Source organism: Heteronotia binoei, chromosome 6, assembly GCF_032191835.1.
Source record: "Heteronotia binoei isolate CCM8104 ecotype False Entrance Well chromosome 6, APGP_CSIRO_Hbin_v1, whole genome shotgun sequence".
Lineage (NCBI taxonomy): Eukaryota > Metazoa > Chordata > Lepidosauria > Squamata > Gekkonidae > Heteronotia > Heteronotia binoei.
The window spans coordinates 142,662,203-142,684,073 of NC_083228.1; the positions used below are offsets into that span (position 1 = coordinate 142,662,203).

Below are 21,871 nucleotides of genomic sequence, written 5' to 3' on the forward strand. Positions count from 1 at the left end.
TGGAATTCACTGCCACAGGAGGTGGTGGCGGCCACAAGTATAGCCACCTTCAAGAGGGGTTTAGATAAAAATATGGAGCAGAGGTCCATTAGTGGCTATTAGCCTCAGAGTGTGTGTATATGTATGTGTGTGTGTGTGTGTGTGTATATATAAATAAAATTTTTGGCCACTGTGTGACACATAGTGTTGGACTGGAGGGGCCACTGGCCTGAACCAACATGGCTTCTCTTATGTTCTTATGTGACACAGAGTATTGGACTGGAGGGGCCATTGGCCTGATCCATCATGGCTTCTCTTATGTTCTTATGTGACACAGAGTGTTGGACTGGAGGGGCCACTGGCCTGAACCAACATGGCTTCTCTTATGTTCTTATGTGACACAGAGTATTGGACTGGAGGGGCCACTGGCCTGATCCAACATGGCTTCTCTTATGTTCTTATGTGACCCAGAGTGTTGGACTGGATGGGCCACTGGCCTGATCCAACATGGCTTCTCTTATGTTCTTATGTGACCCAGAGTGTTGGAGTGGATGGTCCACTGGCCTGATCCAACATGGCTTCTCTTATGTTCTTATGTGACCCAGCGTGTTGGACTGGATGGGCCACTGGCCTGATCCAACATGGCTTCTCTTATGTTCTTATGTGACCCAGAGTGTTGGACTGGATGGGCCACTGGCCTGATCCAACATGGCTTCTCTTATGTTCTTATGTGACCCAGGGTGTTGGAGTGGATGGTCCACTGGCCTGATCCAACATGGCTTCTCTTATGTTCTTATGTGACCCAGCGTGTTGGACTGGATGGGCCACTGGCCTGATCCAACATGGCTTCTCTTATGTTCTTCTGTTCTTAATATGTCAGATCTGGCCCTCATAACAAATGAGTTTGACACCCCTGCTCTACAGGGTCAGCACAAGTCAGCTGCAACTTGAGGGCACTTTTCACCTCCACCTTCTCTGAGGTCTCAAGCTGGTACAGGTGGTTCTCCCCTTCGTGTCATCCTTAGCATGACCCTGAGAGGGACTGGCCCAAGGTCACCCAGTGAGCTCCAAGGCCGAGAGCCGATTAGCAGGTCTTGCGGTAACGCTAACTGCTAAAGAACGCTAATTCTGTTCAGGGCTCTTTTTCTAGCAGGAGCTCCTCTGCATATTAGGCCACGCCCCCCTGATGTAGCCAATCCTCCAAGTGCTTAGAGGGCTCTTTGTACAGGGCCTCCTGTAAGCTCCAGGATGATTGGCTACATCAGGGGGCGTGGCTTAATATGCAGAAGAGCTCCTGCTAGATCAGGGCTGGGGAACTTCTGTCCCGAGGGCCTTATGCGGCCCTCGACGTCACTTGGTGTGGCCCTTGGGGATTGCTGGACAGATACATAGATTGCCATGTGGCAGCCTCCCTGGGGCCTGGCTGGCCAGCGAGACTCATGGGGCCCAGCTGTGCTGTGCAGCAGCCTCCCCAGGGTCAGCAGGGATCACAGGTCCCAGATGTTCTGTGCGGCAGCCTCCCTGCGGCCTGGCTGGCCAGCCAGAATAGCTGCAGGGCCTGGAAAAGTTACTGTCCCAGTTCAGTTTGCACCTGATTATCCCAGAGGGTGTGGCCTAATATGCTCATGAGGGTGTGACCTAATATGCCAATATTAGGGGATGTGGTCTAATATGCTACTGAGTTCCTGCTGGGCTTTTTCTACAAAAAAGCCGTGGACCTATGCATTTGCCTAGGGTGGCGGGTCGTGTGTGTATTTGTGTATGCCAGATTAGGCTCTCCCCACATGACTTCAAATAGAAAAACAATCATTTGCATTAATTTTGTTGGCCTGATTCATTCTCCCTCGGCGGGGCACTGTTTTTTAAGTCGATAATTTGTTGTGGCCCGCAAATGATGTTATAAATATCCATACGGTCCTTGGCAGAAAAAAGGTTCCCCACCCCTGTGCTGGAAAAAAGAGCCCTGTTCGTGTTTATCTGTCCCGCACCTATGGCTAAAAAAGCTAAGTCAGGGTTCAACAGGACTCTCCCCTAAGCACTGATCAAGTGTGCCCAACCCACTCACGGAAACCCCCCACACACACACTGTAAGGGGAAGTGAGAGCAGTCCTCATGGCCCTGGAATATCTCTCTTGCTTTCGCTATGTGTAGTCCATGCCTTTGGGGGGTTTTTGCAGCAGCTTTTGTCTAAGGTAGAGGCGATCGAGCTTTATTGACTGCCTCTCTATTTCAGTGTTTGTTTAGTGCCAAAACACGTCTGTCGTTTGCAGTACCTAGCAGTGCACACGGGAATCACGCAGGATCCAACCCTTTTGAGTTGGAGATGCCAAGGATTGAACCTGGGACCTTCTGCTTACCAAGCAGATGCTTACCACTGAGCCACTGTCCCTCTCCAACAACATATGAAGCTGCCTTATACTGAATCAGACCCTCAGTCCATCAGTCTTGTCTACTCAGACTGGCAGCGGCTCTCCAGGGTCTCAAGCTGAGGTTTTTCACGCCTATTTGCCTGGACCCTTTTGAGTTGGAGGTGCCGGGGATTGAACCTGGGACCTTCCGCTTACCGAGCAGATGCTCTGCCACTGAGCCACCGTCCCACCAAGGCAGCGACCCACCTGAGTCAATGGCGTAATGAAATTTGTCATTTGGAGACAACTTCAGTCTGAGTAGAATGTGCAGCTGTCCAGTATTGAATTGAATCGGTGAGTCAGGCCAAGAAAAGTGGGCATATTATTTGACAACTTCTTGTGGGGCAGCGGGTTGGTTCAGGAGCTGGCAGGCTGGCAAGAGTCTGTGTCTCTGAAGGAGACTTTGGAGGAAACCGGGTTTTCAGAGAACTAGAAAACGCGTAGGCCACGGATGAGGAGAGAGCTGCCCTTCAGGCAGAACCCAAAGGAAGCTGCAGAGATGACCCCTCCTTTCTCCACCAGCCGAGAAGCATTTTTATCAGCCCTTCCTCTTTTCTGACCCACCTGATTTGCATCGCCGCGCTTGGGAGACTTTCCGTCTGCCTCACCTGAATGCCGCGGTAGCGTCAGGCGAGATCTAGTTATGCCCCAAACGGATCTGTGTTGCTTTTGCTGTGCCTTTGGAAAGTCCCGTAGTCGCTGCCAAACCTTGCTGCGTTTTCACTTTAAAATGCAAATCTGGCCAATCGCTGACAAGCACATCTACCTGCCCCTGCTCCTTGGATGACGGGCTGCAGAGACGGCAAGCCTCTCCTTCACTTTAGCGTTGAAGATACTTTCAGAGGGTTGCAGTAGAACAAGGTGGGCAGCTGTGTTTGTCTGTCTGTAGCAGCAGAGAAGAGTAAGAGCCCAGGAGCACCTTAATGACTAATGCAATTCATCGAGGGGTAGGAGCTCCTTCCCTACCACAAATGATGTTAGTCCAGCAGTGGCCAGGCTTCAGCTCGGGAATCACATGGGGCTCTGTCACATGTATTGTGTGGCTCTCAAGCCCCAAGCGCCCCATCAGCTGGTGTGGAGAAGGGCATTTCTGTTTTTAAAGCACTTCTCCAAGCCAAAACAGCTGGCAGCATGGAGAATGCACTTAAAGTTAACGTTGCTTTCTTTCCACCATTCCCTCCCTTCCCCCTCCATCCCTCTCCCCTCTATTTTCCTTCCTGCCCTCCTTCCCCTCTCTCCCTCCCCCTTCCCTTCCCTCTCTCTCTCCCTTCCTCCCTCCGTCCCTCCCTTCCCCCTTCCCTCCGTCCCTCCCTCCCCCTTCCCTTCCCCACTTCCCTTTCTCCCTTCCATTCCTCTCTCCCTCCCTTCCCTTCCTTCCTCGGTCCCTCCCTCCCTTCTTCCCTCCCTCTCACCCTTTCCTCCCTCCCTCCCTCTCACCCTTCCCTTCCTCTTTCCCTCCCTTCCTCCCTCCCTCCGTCCCTCCCTCCCCCTCCCTTCCCTCTCTCCCTTCCCTCCCTCCCTTCTCCCTCCCTTCCTCCCTCCGACCCTCCCTCCCTTCCTCCCTCCGACCCTCCCTCCCCTCCCTTCCCTCTCTCCCTTCCCTCCCTCCTTTCCCTCCCTCCCTCGGTCCCTCCCTTCTTCCCTCCCTCTCACCCTTCCCTTCCTCTCTCCCTCCCTTCCCCACTTCCCTCTCTCCCTTCCCGTCCTCTCTCCCTCCCTCCCTTCCCTTCCTCCCTCGGTCCCTCCCTCCCTTCTTCCCTCCCTCCCTCTCACCCTTCCTTTCCTCTCTCCCTCCCTTCCCCACTTCCCTCTCTCCCTTCCCGTCCTCTCTCCCTCTCTCCCTCCCTTCCCTTTCTCCCCCCCTCCCTTCTTCCCTCCCTCCCTCTCACCCTTCCCTTCCTCTCTCCCTCCCTTCCCCACTTCCCTCTCTCCCTTCCCGTCCTCTCTCCCTCCCTCCCTTCCCTTTCTCCCTCCCTCCCTTCTTCCCTCCCTCCCTCCCTCTCACCCTTCCCTCCCTCCATCCCTCCCTCCCTCCCTCCCTTGTCTTGTGGCTCTCAAACATCTGACGTTTATTCTCTGCAGCTCTTTTGTTAAGCAAGTTTGGCTGCCCTGGTGCTGCTGGGCTCCTGCTCTCTTTTCCTGCTGCAGACAAACTAACACAGCAGCCCGTCTTAATTTGCTCTTTTCTACCCTTTTCTTGCTCTTTTCGACTGCTGCAGACAAACCCTCTTAATTTTAGAAAGAGTATGTGTATGTTTTATTGAATTGTAAGTGTAAAGAGATCGAGTGTGGTATAGCGGTTAGCTCTCTAGGAGACCCAGGTTCAAATCCCCACTCATGCCTTGCAAACGCAGTGAGTGACCTCGGGCCAGTCACACAACTCACAACCTCACCTGCCTCACAGGGGTGTTGTGAGCGTAAAATGGAGGAGAGGAGAACGATGTGAACTGCTTGGATTTCCTCTTGAGGAGAAAGGCAGGGTATAAATGAAGCAAGCAAATAAAATAATAAATGGGAGGGGGAGGAGTAGAAGGATAAAAGCCCAAATACATATATTAATTCAAAATTTAAAAGTCGTTTAATAAATGTGCTTATTTGGCAGCGGTGGTCAAATCAATATGATGTGAAACTAACAAACCACATGAATGGCTTCCATGAAAGAGAGTTAGATTCTGCTGAATCCGTTGACTTGGAAAACCACATCCACATCATACCATAGACGTAGTTCTTTGGGTGTGCTAAAGTTAGTACGTCAGCAGTTTTCAGCGCCTTCTCCCTCCCTCCCTCCTCGATCTTCGCGTACAGCATGTAAGGAAATGATAGACTTTATTATTTTAAACTTTATTCCTATAAAAATAATTTACACATAACACCTTGAGTTGATTTGAATCAAATTTAAACTACGGTTGATGTTTTCGTTCAAGTATTGGTCGCTGTTGGTACATAAAATTAGCATCGTATACTTTAATTTTTTTTTGCCTACTAATTACAAGTAACTTTGCTTATGATGCTGGAAAGTTTTCTGAAACGTTTTTGGATTCCTTCCCCCCCCCCCCTTCAAAAATGCCCATCACTGCCTTGTACATAAAAAAGTACCAATCACTTTTCTGTGTATAAGAATGTCAAATATGCGGCCCAGGGGCCGTATCAAGCCCCCGAAGGGCTCCTGTCAGGCCCCCCCCCCCCAGAAACTGGCTGTCATCTGCTTCCTTCTCCCTCTCTCTTGCTTCCTTCTGCATCACAGCTTGCTTTGCCAGGCTTGCTCAATCACGCAGGAGCTACAGAGCAAAACCTCTATTTTCTCCACTGACTGAGGCTCCTCTCTTGGGGAGGAACAGGGGGGAGGCAGAGCTTGCTTTGCCAGGCTCTCTCAATCGCACGGCAGAGCTACTGAGCCAAGCCTCTCTTCCTTCTGTTGACTGAGGCTCCCCCCCACCCCAGTCCCCTGGGGAAGGAAGGAAAAAGTCGCAGCTTCCTTTGCCCAGTTCCCTGGATCCCATGGGAGAAATACAAAGAAAGCACCTTAAAGACCGATGTTAATATGCTAATGTTTTAAGCATGTTTATGTTTGTTTGTTTTTTAAAAAGAAATCTTTAATTGTGTTTGTGTCCATTGTAAAGTTTCTATCTCTGCTACCTAATCTTAAATAGAAACACACACGGCCTAGAACCGGCATGGCCCAGCCCAGCAAGTTCTCATTTATGTTAGATCCAGCCCTCCTAACAATACGTTTGACACCTCGGAGCTATAGCGTAACAGCCCTTTGGGTAACAACAAACTGTGATTTGCCATGAAAACTGACGCTCTTTAGCAGGGTGGAAGCTCATGAGAAGAGCACATGAACCCAAGGATCCTGAATGCTTGCTTGTATAGCAACTAGCCAAGTTTCCTCTTATATTCGAACCGTGCCAGTAAGTTTAGGGCCCGATGGATTTGTGTAGAAATCACCATAGATGTTGTCAAAGAACAGCTCCGCTGATACACGAGCTCTGTTCCCTTTAACCCTCCAAGGCAGCTTAGCCCTCAGAGGTCATCCCAGGGCCCCGCCTAGTAATGGAGTGCTCTATCAAGTCGGCTGGGCTCTCGGGGAGGTTTTCTTGTGCCTCTCCTTTGGTTCCCTACCGCCAGCTGGTGTATTTCTCCCATGGGATCCAGAGAACTGGCCAAAGAAGGCCCTGGCGCTTTCCTTCCTTCCCCAAAGGACTGGGGGGGGGGGGAGGAACCTCAGCCAATAGAAAGAAGAGAGGCTTGGCTCAGTAGCTCTGCTGTGTGATTGAGAGAACCTGGCAAAGCAAGTTACCTCTGCCCCCTTCTTCCCCAAGGGAGAAGCCTCAACCAATGGAGAAAATAGAGGTTTTGTGCAATTGAGCAAACCTTGCAAAGCAAGCTGTGATGCAGAAGGAAGCAAGATGTAGGGAGAAGGAAGCAGATGACAGCCAGTTGCTCCGGGGCCTGATAGGAGCCCTCCGGGGGCCTGATTCAGCCCCCCGTCTCCATGTTTGACACTCCTGTGTAGAACTCAAATCTAACTTTTTAAAACCGTACGTGAGATGTTTTACAAGCTGGCAATCTCAAAATATTAGGTTATAGCTCTGCCCCAAAGAGCATTTCTCCACCCAGCCTGTTTTAAAATCTCCCAACCATCTTTCTCAGCGTTTTGGCTCTTCCGGCATCAGCAAGAGTCATCTCTGACTCACCAGTTCGCTGTAGGGAACTTCCCTTTTTGCTTCTGTTGTCCAGGAGAAGGCGACTTGGGCGAGGAACAAGGCTGGTGACGTAAGCCAATTAGCTGCTTGTTGTCTGGGAAACCAAACCTTCAGCTTCAAAGCACGCCTTCAAAGATCTTCGACTTCAAAGCAAGCTGAGTTGAAGTCGCGGCTTTTCGGGCCACCTTTCCTCAGGTCTGGGGAAGGCAATGGCAAACCACCCCGTAAAAAGTTTGCCATGAAAACGTCATGATGCGACGTCACCTAGGGCTGGAAACCCCCCGGTCCGGGCGGGGAACCTCCCCCTGCGTCGCTGGCACGATGACGTCACCCAGAAGTGACATCATCAAAATGGTGGCACCCATGCAGGGCTGCTCTAGGCGTTTCCAGGAAAACTCTGTGGTTTTTCCCGGACGCTCTAGCCATTTGGGAGGTAAAGCTCTATGGTACAATAGGTACCATAGAGTTTTAATCTCCCAAATGGCTAGAGCGTCTGGGAAAACCATAGAGTTTTCCCCCGGAAATGCCTAGAGTGCCCCCCACATTGGGGCGTCGCCATTTTGATGACGTCACTTCCGGGTGATGGCATTTTGGTGCGTGCACGAATGTCCCCCAACCGGGGGGATGAAGAGGACTTGGCAACCCTAACGTCACCCCGTGAGTCGGTAACGACCCAGTGCTTGCACAGGGGACTACCTTCACCCTTACCTTTTCTCAGGTCAAGGTGTGAGGCAAACAGAGGAATGGCCCTATGGAGAAATGTCGTTTTGGCTAGTCTTTTACTGGAAGTTGGCTGGAGGAGTCCATTAAACTCTGGACGCAGGCTTTGGGGCCTAGTCTCCTCCTGCTCCCCGCTCCCCTCCTGTCTGGAAGCAGCAATTCTGAGGCCTCCTAGAGAGGCAGGAAGTCTTTCAGGCTGATCTCCCCGAAGGCTGCAGGAGGGTAGACCCGTTCCTGGGCGGGAACTGGGTTTGATATTAGAGATTTTGGGCGGGAAGCCTTCAGTTTAAGTTCAGTCTTGGAGTTCAGTCAGTTCAGTTGAGTTGGTGAGTCTGTCTGTTCTGGAAGGTATGATCAGGGCAAGTATTAGAATATGGAGAGAAGGAGCCTTCCCTCCACTATGATTTGTTGCTTCTGTTCACTTTAAAAAAATGCCTGTAAACAGTTATATAATGTAAATAAATATTTGTTAAACTCTTGAGTCCCTGTGCGCCACATAGTTTCCCCAACCGCCTTAGACCACGCTACTGCAAGAGGGGAGTCCAGGAAAAGGGGAAGGCATGCAGTTGGCAAGGGTGCCAATCCTCCAGGGGTCTCCCAAAGAAGGACTTTGGTCTCTGTGTTAACCAGGTAGCTGAGTTGGCAGAGGACCTTGAGGCCAGACCTCAGAACTGGCAAGAAGGGGGTTTGGGAGTCCTGTTCCTCTCAGCCTAGGAACCCCAAAACTGAGCAGGTGGTGGCAGCGCGCCCAAAAGGCAGGAGGAAGATTAGCTCCCTCCAGGAGTTGGCAACCCAAAAGGGAGTTGACAGGACTGGGTCTGAAGGTCGAATCGGGCCGGTTCCGTCACAGGCCCTTACAGAATTCCTGGCTAATCTCCCATGCGGGTGAGTGGGTGGGTGGGAGCTTTCGTCTGGCTCTGCTTCAGGGGGCTGAGGGACTGGAAATGGCATCACTGTGGACAGAGGTTGTTTTGTATTAAAATAGGTGGTGGAGCTCATTAGCATAACTCATTAGCATATGCCGCCGCGCCCCCCCCCCAGGCAAAAGCAACCCGATGCAAGAAAGGAGAGCCCTGGGCGAGCGAGGCCTGCTTGGGCTGGCTAGAGATCCAGCCAGGCCAAGCAGGCCTCGCTCATCTGGGGCTCTCCTGGGCCACCCCCCCCATCCCAGTCAAAAGGCCAGCAAGCCACCCACTGCCCAAAATCACATAAGAAGTGGCTTCTCCAGGGGTTAATGAGGGCTGCTGGGGGTGTGGCAAAGCCCCTGGTGGCTGGCTGGCTGCCTCCTCTCCTAACCCAGGGATTGTTATGCAGCTGCACCTACTATTCAGTGGACAAGGGAGGTGGGGAGGAGAAGAGGGAACCCTCGGAAAGGTTCAGGAGCTGTGCTCCTGTGAGCTCGTGCTGAATTGAAGACCTGACTGTGGAAATCTGAACCTGGGATTCCTAAGACTGAGTTTGGGCTCTGACTAACTCAGGATTGCCAGATCCCAGGTGGGGACTACAGAGTTCCCACATTTACACCTATTCTCCAAATGACAGATACCAGTTCCCCTGCAGAAAAAAAATGGCATTGAAGTCCCTCCCCTATCCCCACCTTCCCTTGGCCCCACACCTTCCCACCCCGCCTCAAATGTCCAGGATTTCCCCAACCCGTAGCCGGCAACTCTTAACTACCACGCTGTCTTTCTTTTACTATAAGTTGCATCCCAGAACATTGCTGGGTTGCAACCTAGAAACTCGGATGCAGTATTGTGTCGTCGCTGTAACGGTTAGGATGTCTGGCTGGAATCCAGGAGACTCGAGTTCAAATTCCTGCCAGGAAGCTTTCTGGGTGAACTTGAGCCCGTCACGCACTTTCAGCCTAGCTTACCTCCCCGAGGATGTTTGTGAGGGTAAAACGGTGGGGAGGGGAATGTCGCATTCTGGTTTGGGTCCTCTCTGATCAGGAGAAAAATGGGAAAGTAAGCAAAGTAAATAAAATCCTGTATCAGGGAGAGAGACAGAAGTTGCGCCTTCTCTTTCACCAGTACGTCTGTTCTTTTTTTTTTTTTACAAAAAATAAAGCAGAAAGGTAGCCTTCCAATTCCTGTGTATTTGCGTGTTTAAGCAAATGGCATTCATAGTGGGGTGGGACTGAGCCAAAGAGAGAACAGGAAAATCAGCCATACGGATGCTCCATTTTGGCTTTGAATGCCACTACATGGAGAAATGGGATTGGATAAAAATCTTATGGGATTGGATAAAAATATGGAGCAGAGGTCCATCAGTGGCTGTTAGCCACAGTATGTATGTATATATATGTGTGTGTATGTGTGTGTGTGTGTGTGTATACACACATATATATTGGCCACTGTGCGAGACAGAGTGTTGGACTGGATGGGCCATTGGCCTGATCCAACATGGCTTCTCTTATGTTCTTATGTGACACAGAGTGTTGGACTGGAGGGGCCATTGGCCGGATCTAACATGCCTTCTCTTCTGTTCTTATGTGACAGAGAGTGTTGGACTGAATGGGCCATTGACTGGATCCAACATGCCTTTTCTTCTGTTCTTATGTGACACAGAGTGTTGGACTGGAGGGGCCATTGGCCTGATCCAATGTGGCTTCTCTTATGTTCTTATGTGACACAGAGTGTTGGACTGGAGGGGCCACTGGCCTGATCCAACATGGCTTCTCTTCTGTTCTTATGTGACACAGAGTGTTGGACTGGATGGGCCACTGGCCTGATCCAACATGGCTTCTCTTATGTTCTTATGTGACACAGAGTGTTGGACTGGATGGGCTATTGGCCTGACCCAACATGGCTTCTCTTCTGTTCTTATGTGACACAGAGTGTTGGACTGGATGGGCCATTGGCCTGATCCAACATGGCTTCTCTTATGTTCTTATGTGACACAGAGTGTTGGACTGGAGGGGCCACTGGCCTGATCCAACATGGCTTCTCTTATGTTCTTATGTGACACAGAGTGTTGGACTAGAGGGGCCAATGGCTTGATCCAACATGGCTTCTCTTATGTTCTTATGTGACACAGAGTGTTGGACTGGATGGGCTATTGGTCTGATCCAACATGGCTTCTCTTCTGTTCTTATGTGACACAGAGTGTTGGACTGGAGGGGCCATTGGCCTGATCCAACATGGCTTCTCTTATGTTCTTATGCTCTTAAATGTCACCATATTTATTTTTGTTAATTATATCTCACCTTTTTCCCTAACGGGGGCTCAAAGTAGCTTACATCGTTCTCTTCTCCTCCTCCTCCTCCTCTCTATGTGTGACTGGCCCAAAGTCACTCAATGAGTTTCCATGGCAGACTGGCATTTGAACCTGGGTCTCCCATATCCCAGTCGGACCACTATACCATGCTGGCCCGTATGGAAGCAGCCCTTGAGCGAAATAATAATAATATAATAAATTTTTATTTATATCCCGCCCTCCCCGCCTAGGCAGGCTCAGGGCGGCTTACAAGACATGGTACATATACCATGATATAACAATAAAATACAATTAATACAATAAAATACAGTTGAAATACAAATTCATGAATTTAAGTTAAATAAATAATTTAAAACCGGTGTAAATGGGGAGAAGAAGAAGAAGACTGCAGATTTATACCCCGCCCTTCTCCCTGAATCAGAGACTCAGAGCAGCTCACAATCTCCTCTATCTTCTCCCCCCACAACAGACACCCTGTGAGGTGGGGGCAGATTTATACCCCGCCCTTCTCCCTGGATCAGAGACTCAGAGCGGCTCACAATCTCCTATATCTTCTCCCCCCACAACAGACACCCTGTGAGTTGGGGGCAGATTTATACCCCACCCTTCTCCCTGAATCAGAGACTCAGAGCGGCTCACAATCTCCTCTATCTTCTCCCCCCACAACAGACACCCTGTGAGTTGGGGGCAGATTTATACCCCGCCCTTCTCCCTGAATCAGAGACTCAGAGCGGCTCACAATCTCCTCTATCTTCTCCCCCCACAACAGACACCCTGTGAGGTGGAGCCAGATTTATACCCCGCCCTTCTCCCTGAATCAGAGACTCAGAGCGGGTCACAATCTCCTCTATCTTCTCCCCCCACAACAGACACCCTGTGAGGTGGGGGCAGATTTATACCCCGTCCTTCTCTCTGAATCAGAGTCTCAGAGAGGCTTACAATCGCCCATGTCTTCTCTCCCCCCCCACCAGAACAGCCACCCTGTGAGGTGGGTGGGGCTGAGAGGGCTCTCACAGCAGCTGCCCTTTCAAGGACAACCCCTGCCAGAGCTGCGGCTGACCCAAGGCTGTTCCAGCAGGTGCAAGTGGAGGAGTGGGGAATCAAACCCCGTTGTCCTAGATAAGAATCCACACACCTAACCACTACGCCACATTGGCTCTCAACTGGAGGGGCCATGGCTCAGTGGTAGAGCAACTGCTTGGAATGCAGAAGGTCCCTGGTTCAATCCATGGCATCTCCGGTTAATGTACCAGGCAGGAGGTGCTGGGAAAGACCTCAGCCTGAGACCCTGGAGAGCTGCTGCCAGTCTGAGTAGACAATATTGACCTTGATGAACCAAGGGTCTGATTCAGTAGAAGGCAGCTCCATGTGTTCATATCAGAAAAAAGAGCCTTACCTGCTTAAACTGACATTTTTAAAAGATGTGGGGTTTTTTTTTTAAATAAAGGAAGCGTTTATATATAAATAAGTGCCCTGCCTCCTCATCGTTCAAAGAGGTTTACCCAACAAACAGTTTCCAGACTAAAAGCAGACTCCAAAAATGGTGTTATAAGATCAACCTTATAATTAGAAGCCTGGCTAAAAGGAATGGTTTTATCCTGGTGCCTAAAACAGAGTTGTGTTTGTGTGTTGGGTGAACCTCAAGGGGGGGCATTCTGCAGCTGAGGTGCCATTACTGAAAAGGCCCTGTCTCCGTTCACCACCTGCCTCACCTCTGAAGGTGGGGCCACAGATGGGAGAGTTTGTGAAGGAAGAGCTTGGTTGAGCAGTATGGGAAGTAGTGGTCCTTCAGATACCCTAAACCAGTGGTCCCCAACCTTTTTGGCAACAGGGACCGGTTTTGTGGAAGACAATTTTTCCACAGACCGAGGTGGGGGGATGGTTTTGGGATGATACAATTGTGTACTTTATTTCTAAAGTGTTTGGTGTGGTGGTTAAGTGCGCGGACTCTTATCTGAGAGAAGAAGAAGATATTGGAACTGGGTTTGATTTTCCTCTCCTCCACTTGCAGCTGCTGGAATGGCCTTGGGTTAGCCATAGCTCTCGCAGAGTTGTCCTTGAAAGGGCAGCTTCTGGGAGAGCTCTCTCAGCCCCACCCACCTCACAGGATGTCTGTTGTGGGGAGAGAAGATACAGGAGATTGTAAGCAGCTCTGAGTCTCTGATTCAGAGAGAAGGGTGGGGTATAAATCTGCAATTCTTCTTCTTCTTCTTCCCCACTCCTCCACTTGCAGCTGCTGGAGTGGCCTTGGGTTAGCCATAGCTCTGGCAGAGTTGCCTTTGAAAGTGCAGCTGCTGTGAGAGCCCTCTCAGCCCCACCCACCTCACAGGGTGTCTGTTGTGGGGGAAGAAGGTAAAGGAGATTGTGAGCCGCTCTGAGACTCTGGAATTCGTTGTGGAGGGCAGGATATAAATCCAATAACGTCATCTTCTCCTTTTTATTATTATTACTACTGCATTGTAATATATAATAATAATAATAATAATAATAATAATAATAATAATAATAATAATAATAATATTTTATTTTTATATCCCGCCCTCCCCGCTAGGCGGCCTCAGGGCGTCTAACAGACATGGGAGTCCCATGATTCACATTAAACAATATAACAGGCATGGGAGTCCCATGATTCACATAAAACATAGCAATTTAAACATTAATTACAAATAAGTTATTTAAAATACATAAAACATATAAAATAGGTGCTAAAATGATATAGTCCTGATGTATATGAGATGGCTAAATATCTGTTCGTTCGTTAATCAGGTTCTGTCTCAAATACCACAAGATGTCTCAAATGCCAACTGAAAAAGAAATGTTTTGCAAGCCCTGCGGAATTGGTTCAGGTCCCGCAGGGCTCGCACCATCTCTGGAAGGTCATTCCACCAACGAGGGGCTATCACCGAGAAGGCCTGCTCCCTAGTGGCCTTCAGCCTAACTTCTTTTGGCCCAGGGATTGTTAATAAATTCTGGGAACCAGACCTCAGTGCTCTCCGGGGTACATATGGGGAATGAAATAATTATAATGAAATAATTACACAACTCACGGCCCTGTTGCTAACAGGCCATGGACCGGTACCAGTCCACAGCCTGGAGACTGGGGACCCCATCCCTAAACTGTCTAATGAACGGTTTCGATCCTGTGGGTTTTGTTCTGCTAACAACGCTTTCCTTCTGAGGAACGTAGCTGCTGCCCCAGCGATCTGATGGTATAAGGAAGCTTCATGCCTTTTTATTGTTTCTGGCTGCGGGTTTGCATCGAGCAGTGAATCTGGTTCTCCCTTTGTGGTTACTGTGAGTTCTTTAAGAGAGCCTTGAACTTTCCCCAGGCAAATTTCATCAGCGCTCGGGGATGGTGCAGCGAAAACAAAAGTAGCTGTTTTTAGAGCACGACGAATCTAGTTCTTTTTTTTTTAGCGAGAGAGGAAAAAATTGGGGTAATTCCAGCTTAGAACAGTGACTCCTTTGTAGCAGTGTAACTGAGTTGCATCTGCGTGGCTTCTCTTTGTAAGCCAGTTTGCAGCCAAGCACAGCGGGTATCCGTTGTCCGCACACCCCTTTCTACGTTGCCGGTTCCCTTTGCCAGTTTGTTGGGGCTAAACGAGAGCCACCTTGGTTTAGTGGTTAAGAGCCAGCCTGGATAACTGGGCTGGATTCCCCACTCCTCCTGCACGTGAAGCCACCTGGGTGATCTTGGGTCAGTCACAGTTTTCTCAGAGCTCCCTCAGCCCTGCCAGCCTCACGGGGTGTCTGTTGTGGGGTGTCTGTCGCGGTCTGGATGGGCCAAGCGGGCAGCCGTGTTGGTCTGAAGCAGTAGAACAAAGTAGGAGTCAAGTTCACCTTTCAGACCAACAAAATTTTATTCAGAACGTAAGCTTTCGTGTGCTCCATGCACGCTTCATCAGATGAGGAATCCGGTACAGAAGAAGAAGAAGAAGAAGAAGATATTGGATTTATATCCCGCCCTCCACTCCGAAGAGTCTCAGAGCGGCTTACAATCTCCTTTACCTTCCTCCCCCACAACAGACACCCTGTGAGGTGGGTGGGGCTGGAGAGGGCTCTCACAGCAGCTGCCCTTTCAAGGACAACTCCTGCCAGAGCTACGGCTGACCCAAGGCCATTCCAGCAGCTGCAAGTGGAGGAGTGGGGAATCAAACCCGGTTCTCCCAGATAAGAGTCCGTGCACTTAGCCACTACACCAAACTGGCTCTCAGGAGACAGACACCCTGTGAGGTGGGTGAGGCTGGAGAGGGCTCTCACAGCAGCTGCCCTTTCAAGGACAACCTCTGCCAGAGCTATGGCTGACCCAAGGCCATTCCAGCAGCTGCAAGTGGAGGAGTGGGGAATCAAACCAGGTTCTCCCAGATAAGAGTCCGCACACTTAACCACTACACCAAACTGGCTCTCCAGTGGGCAGAACTACACAGAGCCTGGTAGGCAATGGTTTAGAATGCAAAATGGTACCAATTTAAGATCCAATGACAGAATGGTAAAATTAACAAATTGAGCAAACCTTTGATCTGGGTGGCATGAGCGTGAGAAAGCAATAAAACAGTAATATGTCAAAATGAGAGAACGTCTGTTAATGACTATGTTGTATAAGGGCCAAAAAGAGGGCATTTCTTTCTCAGACGTTTTTCCCATCCGACTAATTTACCTTTTTAACAGGTAACAGGCATATAGTTGAACAAAACAGGAGTCAAGTGGCACCTCTAAGACCAACCCGTTTTTATTTAGAACGTAAGTTTTCGTGTGCTCTTAAGCACACTCCCATCAGACGAGGAATCCAGCTTACGTTCTCAATAAAAATGGGTTGGTCTTAAAGGTGCAACTCGACTCCTGCTTTGTTCGACTGCTTCAGACCAACACGGCTGCCCGCTGGGATCTATATACGTATAGTTTGCCATTAGAAGAAAAATACATTAAAATATGATGGAGGATGGATTTAGTATACGTAATGAGATAAACAGCCAATATCCCTATTTGGAAAGCGATTGTAAGCTGCTCTGAGACTCCTTCGGGTAATGAAGAGTGGGGTAGAAAAACCAACTATTTGTCTTTGTCTTCTTCGTCTCCTCCTCCTAGCTTGCTGCTTGGGAAGCATTCTGTCTGTCTGTTGAGTTAGATCCTGCAGATTCTGCTAATTGCATCGATCCATTCAGCTAACAGTGACAATTCTGAATGGTGCAAGAAGGCCTTCTAGCTTTGGAAGAAAATTTCGAGCCATTAATGGAACGAACCTTTGTGATCCAACCTCTTGTTTCTTCAGGGCTATCCAAATGGATGATGATGACACAGAGTGTTGGACAGGGTGGGCCACTGACTTGATCTAACATGGCTTCTCTTATGTCATTATGTCTGGGCCAGTGATGCTTGTGAGGGGCACAGTGGAAGGGCTTCTGGAGTTCTGGCCCTGCTGGTGGACCTCCTGAGGGCACCTGGTTTTCTGGGCATTGTGTGACACAGAGTGTTGGGCTGGATGGGCCATTGGCTTGATCTAACATGGCTTCTCTTATGTCGTTATGTCTGGGGCAGTGATGTCCTTTATTCTTGGTGCTTTGGGGGGCACAGTGGGAGGGCTTGTGGAGTTCTGGACCTGCTGGTGGACCTCCTGAGGGCACCTGGTTTTCTGGGCACTATGTGACACAGAGTATTGGGCTGGTTGGGCCATTGGCTTGATCTAACATGACTTCTCTTATGTCGTTATGTCTGGGGCAGTGATGTCCTTTATTCTTGGTGCTTTGGGGGGCACAGTGGGAGGGCTTGTGGAGTTCTGGACCTGCTGGTGGACCTCCTGAGGGCACCTGGTTTTTTGGGCACTGTGTGAAACAGAGTGTTGGGCTGGATGGGCCATTGGCTTGATCTAACTTGACTTCTCTTATGGGGCTGTGATGCTTGTGAGGGGCACAGTGGGAGGGCTTCTGGAGTTCTGGTCCTGCTGATGGACCTCCTGATGGCGCCTGGGCTTTGGCCACTTTGTGACACAGAGTGTTAGATTGGAGGGGCCATTGGACTGACCCAACATGGCATCTTTTATGTTCTTATGGAGCTGAACAATTACATGATCTAAAATTCCCTGACCCAAGGAACCTAAAATCTAGATTATGAGGAAACTAAATGGGGTAGGGAATGGGAGTGGAAGATTCATATGCGAAGGAGAGGTGGGGGTGAAGGGGGTAGACTAGAGTGCCCAGGGAAGGTGGATTTCTGAGGAGGAATTTTGAAGAACTTTGTGGGGTGACACTGTGTAGTCCGTGCTCTTTTGCAGACACCTTTAAGACCCAACAACGTTTTATTGAGATGAAGGAGATAAGAAGGTATTGGATTTCTATCCCGCCCTTCACTCTGAATCTGAGTCTCAGAGCGGTCACAATCTCCTTTATCTTCTTCCCCCACAGCAAACACCCTGTGAGGTAGGTGGTAGGTTGAGAGAGCTCTGACAGAAGTTGCCCTTTCAAGGATTGCTGTGTGAGAGCAATGGCTGACCCAAGGCCATGCAAGCAGCTGCAAGTGGAGGAGTGGGGAATCAAACCCGGTTCTCCCAGATAAGAGCCTGCACACTTAACCACTACACCAAACTGGCTCTCAGAATGTAAGCGTTTGTATGCTAGAAGCAGACTCCATCAGACAATGTAAGCTTTATTCAGAATGTGAACTTTCGTGTGCGTACACACTTCATCAGACAATGAAATGAGGTACAGTGAACAGAGTTACATATAGCTGGTGGGCAGTGATAAAGCACGCAAAAAGGTAGACAGGAACACCCAGCCTTAACTAGCTACAGTATATAGCGTTTAACCCAGCCTAGACTAGCTAGAGATCAATTAACAGATTCTGCATTTATTGCCTGTGACACTCTCACATATGAAGCTGCCTTATACTGAATCAGACCCCCATCGGTCCATCAAAGTCAGTATTGTCTACTCAGACTGGCAGCGGCTCTCCAGGGTCTCAAGCTGAGGTTTTTCACGCCTATTTGCCTGGACCCTTTTGAGTTGGGGATGCCGGGGATTGAACCTGGGACCTTCTGCTTCCCAAGCAGATGCTCTACCGCTGAGCCACCGTCCCTCCCTTGACTGGCAGCGGCTCTCCAGGGTCTCAAGCTGAGGTTTTTCACGCCTATTTGCCTGGACCCTTTTTAATTGGAGATGCCGGGGATTGAACCTGGGACCTTCTGCTTCCCAAGCAGATGCTCTACCACTGAGCCACTGTCCCTCCCCTGATTGGCAGAGGCTCTCCAGGGTCTCAAGCTGAGGTTTTTCACCCCTACCTGCCTGGACCCTTTTAGTTGGAGATGCCGGGGATTGAACCTGGGACCTTCTGTTTGCCAAGCAGATGCTCTACCACTGAGCCACCGTCCCTCCCTTGACTGGCAGTGGCTCTCCAGGGTCTCAAGCTGAGGTTTTTCACCCCTACCTGCCAGGACCCTTTTAGTTGGAGATGCCGGGGATTGAACCTGGGGCCTTCTGCTTCCCAAGCAGATGCTCTACCACTGAGCCACCGTCCCTCCCTTGACTGGCAGCGGCTCTCCAGGGTCTCAAGCTGAGGTTTTTCACGCCTATTTGCCTGGACCCTTTTTAATTGGAGATGCCGGGGATTGAACCTGGGACCTTCTGCTTCCCAAGCAGATGCTCTACCACTGAGCCACTGTCCCTCCCCTGATTGGCAGAGGCTCTCCAGGGTCTCAAGCTGAGGTTTTTCACCCCTACCTGCCTGGACCCTTTTAGTTGGAGATGCCGGGGATTGAACCTGGGACCTTCTGCTTCCCAAGCAGATGCTCTACCGCTGAGCCACTGTTCCTCCCTTATCCATCACTCGCCATCACTCTTCAATTTTGGCATGTTTTATTGACTTTGCTGTTGTCCAACACAACATCTAAACCCAAACTGGTTGTTCTTTCAGTTTGTTAAGTGTACTATTTTGGCACAGATTCTGATTTGGCACTATTTTGCATGCTCAACCACTGCCCACCAGCTATATGTAGCACTTCTCACTGTACCCCGTTTGTGGGTCTGAAAGGTGCGACCAGACTCCCACTTTGTTCTGTGAGTGGGACGTCGCACTCTTTGTAAGCTCCTGTGCTTCCTGCAAGACATAGACTACTCCCTCCTCTCTAAAAAACAAGCAGAAGGAAGTGTCATGTGCGAATCCAACGCTTGCGTGCTCTTTCAGGAGAGAGCACTGGAAGTTGCTCGGGAACCTGAAGACCACCGTGGAGGGCCTGGTCTCCATCAACCATCCCAACGTCTGGTCTAAGTATGGCGGCCTGGAGCGGCTCTGCAGGGACATGCACAGCATCCTCTACCACGGACTCATCCCGGACAAGGTAGGTTCCCCTTGGATGGCTTTCTTTGGAATTCGTGCGGATGCCGTTGTGGTAGGTCAGCGTCCCCAGCGTGGTGCTTGTAGGTGCCACAGCAGCCGCCCAAACGTTTCCTGGTGTGCCCCAGGTATGTTTAGGACCGGGCAGGACCGGGTGAGGGTTTTGTCCAGCGAGGTTTCTCAATTAGCCTTTTGTCATGAGCCCTGACGAGGAGGAGCTGGAAGGGTTAAGAGACCTGGAAGAGTTACCAGCCAGTTCCTCAGTTGAACAAACAGCAGCCGGCCCATCAGTCACTCTCCAGGCACCGGTGTCAGCTGTTGACGATCAATCTCCTCCAAGCTCTCCTCCTCCCATCTCAAGAGTTCGAAGCAGGCTCCGGAAAGAACTTTCAGAGCGAAGACATGAAGCACGCCGATGCTTCAGATCTCTCAGCCCTGAGTTCTAACAGAGTCTCTGCCACCCAGGGAGCAGGCTGATGGAGACTCATATGAACATATGAAGCTGCCTTCTACTGAATCAGACTCTGGGTCCATCAAAGTCAGTATTGTCTTCTCAGACTGCCAGCGGCTCTCCAGGGTCTCAAGCTGAGGTTTTTCACACCTATTTGCCTGGACCCTTTTTTGGAGATGCCGGGGATTGAAACGGGGATTTGGCCACTGTGTGATACAGAATGTTGGACTGGATGGGTCATTGGCCTGATCCAACATGGATTCTCTTATGTTCTTATGTGACACAGAGTGTTGGACTGGATGGGTCATTGGCCTGATCCAACATGGATTCTCTTATGTTCTTATTAGCTACCTCCCCTTAACCGTTGCTTTTGTATTTTTGGCCGATTCCAAAAGCAGCATTTGGTGGCAATGAACTCCCCAAATTGAGTATCCTATTTTGAAGAAGAAGAAGTGTTTTCTTTTGTTTGCCCTGAGCCAACAGCCAGTCAGTTGGAGTGGGTGAGCCCCTGTTTCAAGAGAGCCGTCCCTGTTTCTACATGCTTTCATAGACCATGATTGTAATTTCCTTTTCTCTTCCTTCCTCTTGCAGAGTGTCACATTCTTAGCCAAGTTCCCTGGCCTGGTTTCTGTTAGTTGTTGAACGACTTAAATTGCTTCCTTTTGACGTCAGATGTCCTCTGCAGTCACAACAATAAGTTATTAACTTGTCTGGATTATCTTGTCTCTGGAGCATTGTTCTTTTGAAACGATAGCGAATGGTCTGTTTTGTAAAGCTTTTCTTCTCCAACAAAAGATATGCTCTTGTTTTTATGTGGTGGTTCTAGTAGTTAACAGGCTGTAACTAGGCCTAAGAGGGTTCAGCAGCAGTCCATCACAGAGTCCAGAAACTAGATTCAGTATTTGGGGAGGAGCATAGACAGGACACCTGTTGTTCAGGTACTTTATAATTAAGATGCCTCTGGACCACACACGGGCATCTCCAGTTCCAAGGTTCTTGGGTAGCAGCTCATGAAGGAAACTTCTTCGTAGGGAAATCTTGCAGGTTTTTCCCTAGGAGGGTGTTTAACTGGAACCAGATTAAGTCCAGTTGTGCACAAGCCTCCATCCATCTATGAGCCATGAGAACACAAGTAGATAACCCTGCAGGATCAGACCAGTAGTCCATCTAGTCCAGCCTCCTGTCCCACACAGTGGCCAACCAGTTCCTCTGGAGGGCCAGCCACGGGGCAGAGAAGTCAAGACCTTCATAAGAACATCAGAAGAGTCCTGCAGGATCAGACCAGTGAGGGTCCATCTAGTCCAGCATCCTGTCCCACACAGTGGCCAACCAGTTCCTCTGGAGGGCCAGCAACAGAGCAGAGACGTCAAGACCTTCATAAGAACACCATAAGCAGCCTGCTGGATCAGACCAGTGAGGGTACATCTAGTCCAGCATTCTGTCTCACACAGTGGGCAGCCAGTTCCTCTGGAGGGCCAACAACAGGGCCGAGAGGCTGAGGCCTTCCTAAGAACATCAGAAGAGCCCTGCAGGATCAGGTCCATCTAGTCCAGCATCCTGCCCCACATAGTGGTCAAGCAGTTCTTCTGGAGGGTCAACAACAGGGCAGAGAAGCCAAGGTCTTTGTAAGAACACCAGAAGAGCCCTGCGGGATCAGACCAGTGGGGGTCCATCTAGTCCAGCTTCCTGTCTCACACAGTGGCCAGCCAGTTCTTCTGGAATGCCAACAACAGGATAGAGAGGCCAAGGCCTTCTTAAGAACATTAGAAGAGCCCTGCTGGATCAGACTAGTGGGCTATCTAGTGCAGCATCCTGTCTTACTTAGTGACCCCGCTGGTGGACCTCCTTGATGGCACCAGGTTTTTGTCCACTGTGTAACATGGAGTATTGAACTGGATGGGCCATTGACCTGATCCAACATGGCTTCTCTTATGTTCTTAGTTCCTCTAACAGAGTGAAGAGGCAGAGACCTTCCCTTGATAACACCTCCTGATTCTAAGGTTCAGAGGTTAACTGCAATACCTTTCCACTCTCTACAATGCAGAAACAGACCAGTCCCTATGATAAAT

The 21,871-nt window shown here is 49.9% G+C and overlaps 1 protein-coding gene across 1 annotated transcript in view; it reads left to right on the forward strand.

The window, feature by feature from the left end:
- The window catches only part of LOC132574379 (run domain Beclin-1-interacting and cysteine-rich domain-containing protein-like), a 39,971-nt gene that overhangs the window by 11,222 nt on the left and 6,878 nt on the right, over positions 1-21,871 (forward strand). The window contains exon 2 of the mRNA XM_060242742.1: positions 19,202-19,355. Within this exon, the coding sequence (XP_060098725.1) occupies positions 19,202-19,355 (154 nt within the window). The remainder of the gene's footprint in view (positions 1-19,201; positions 19,356-21,871) is intronic.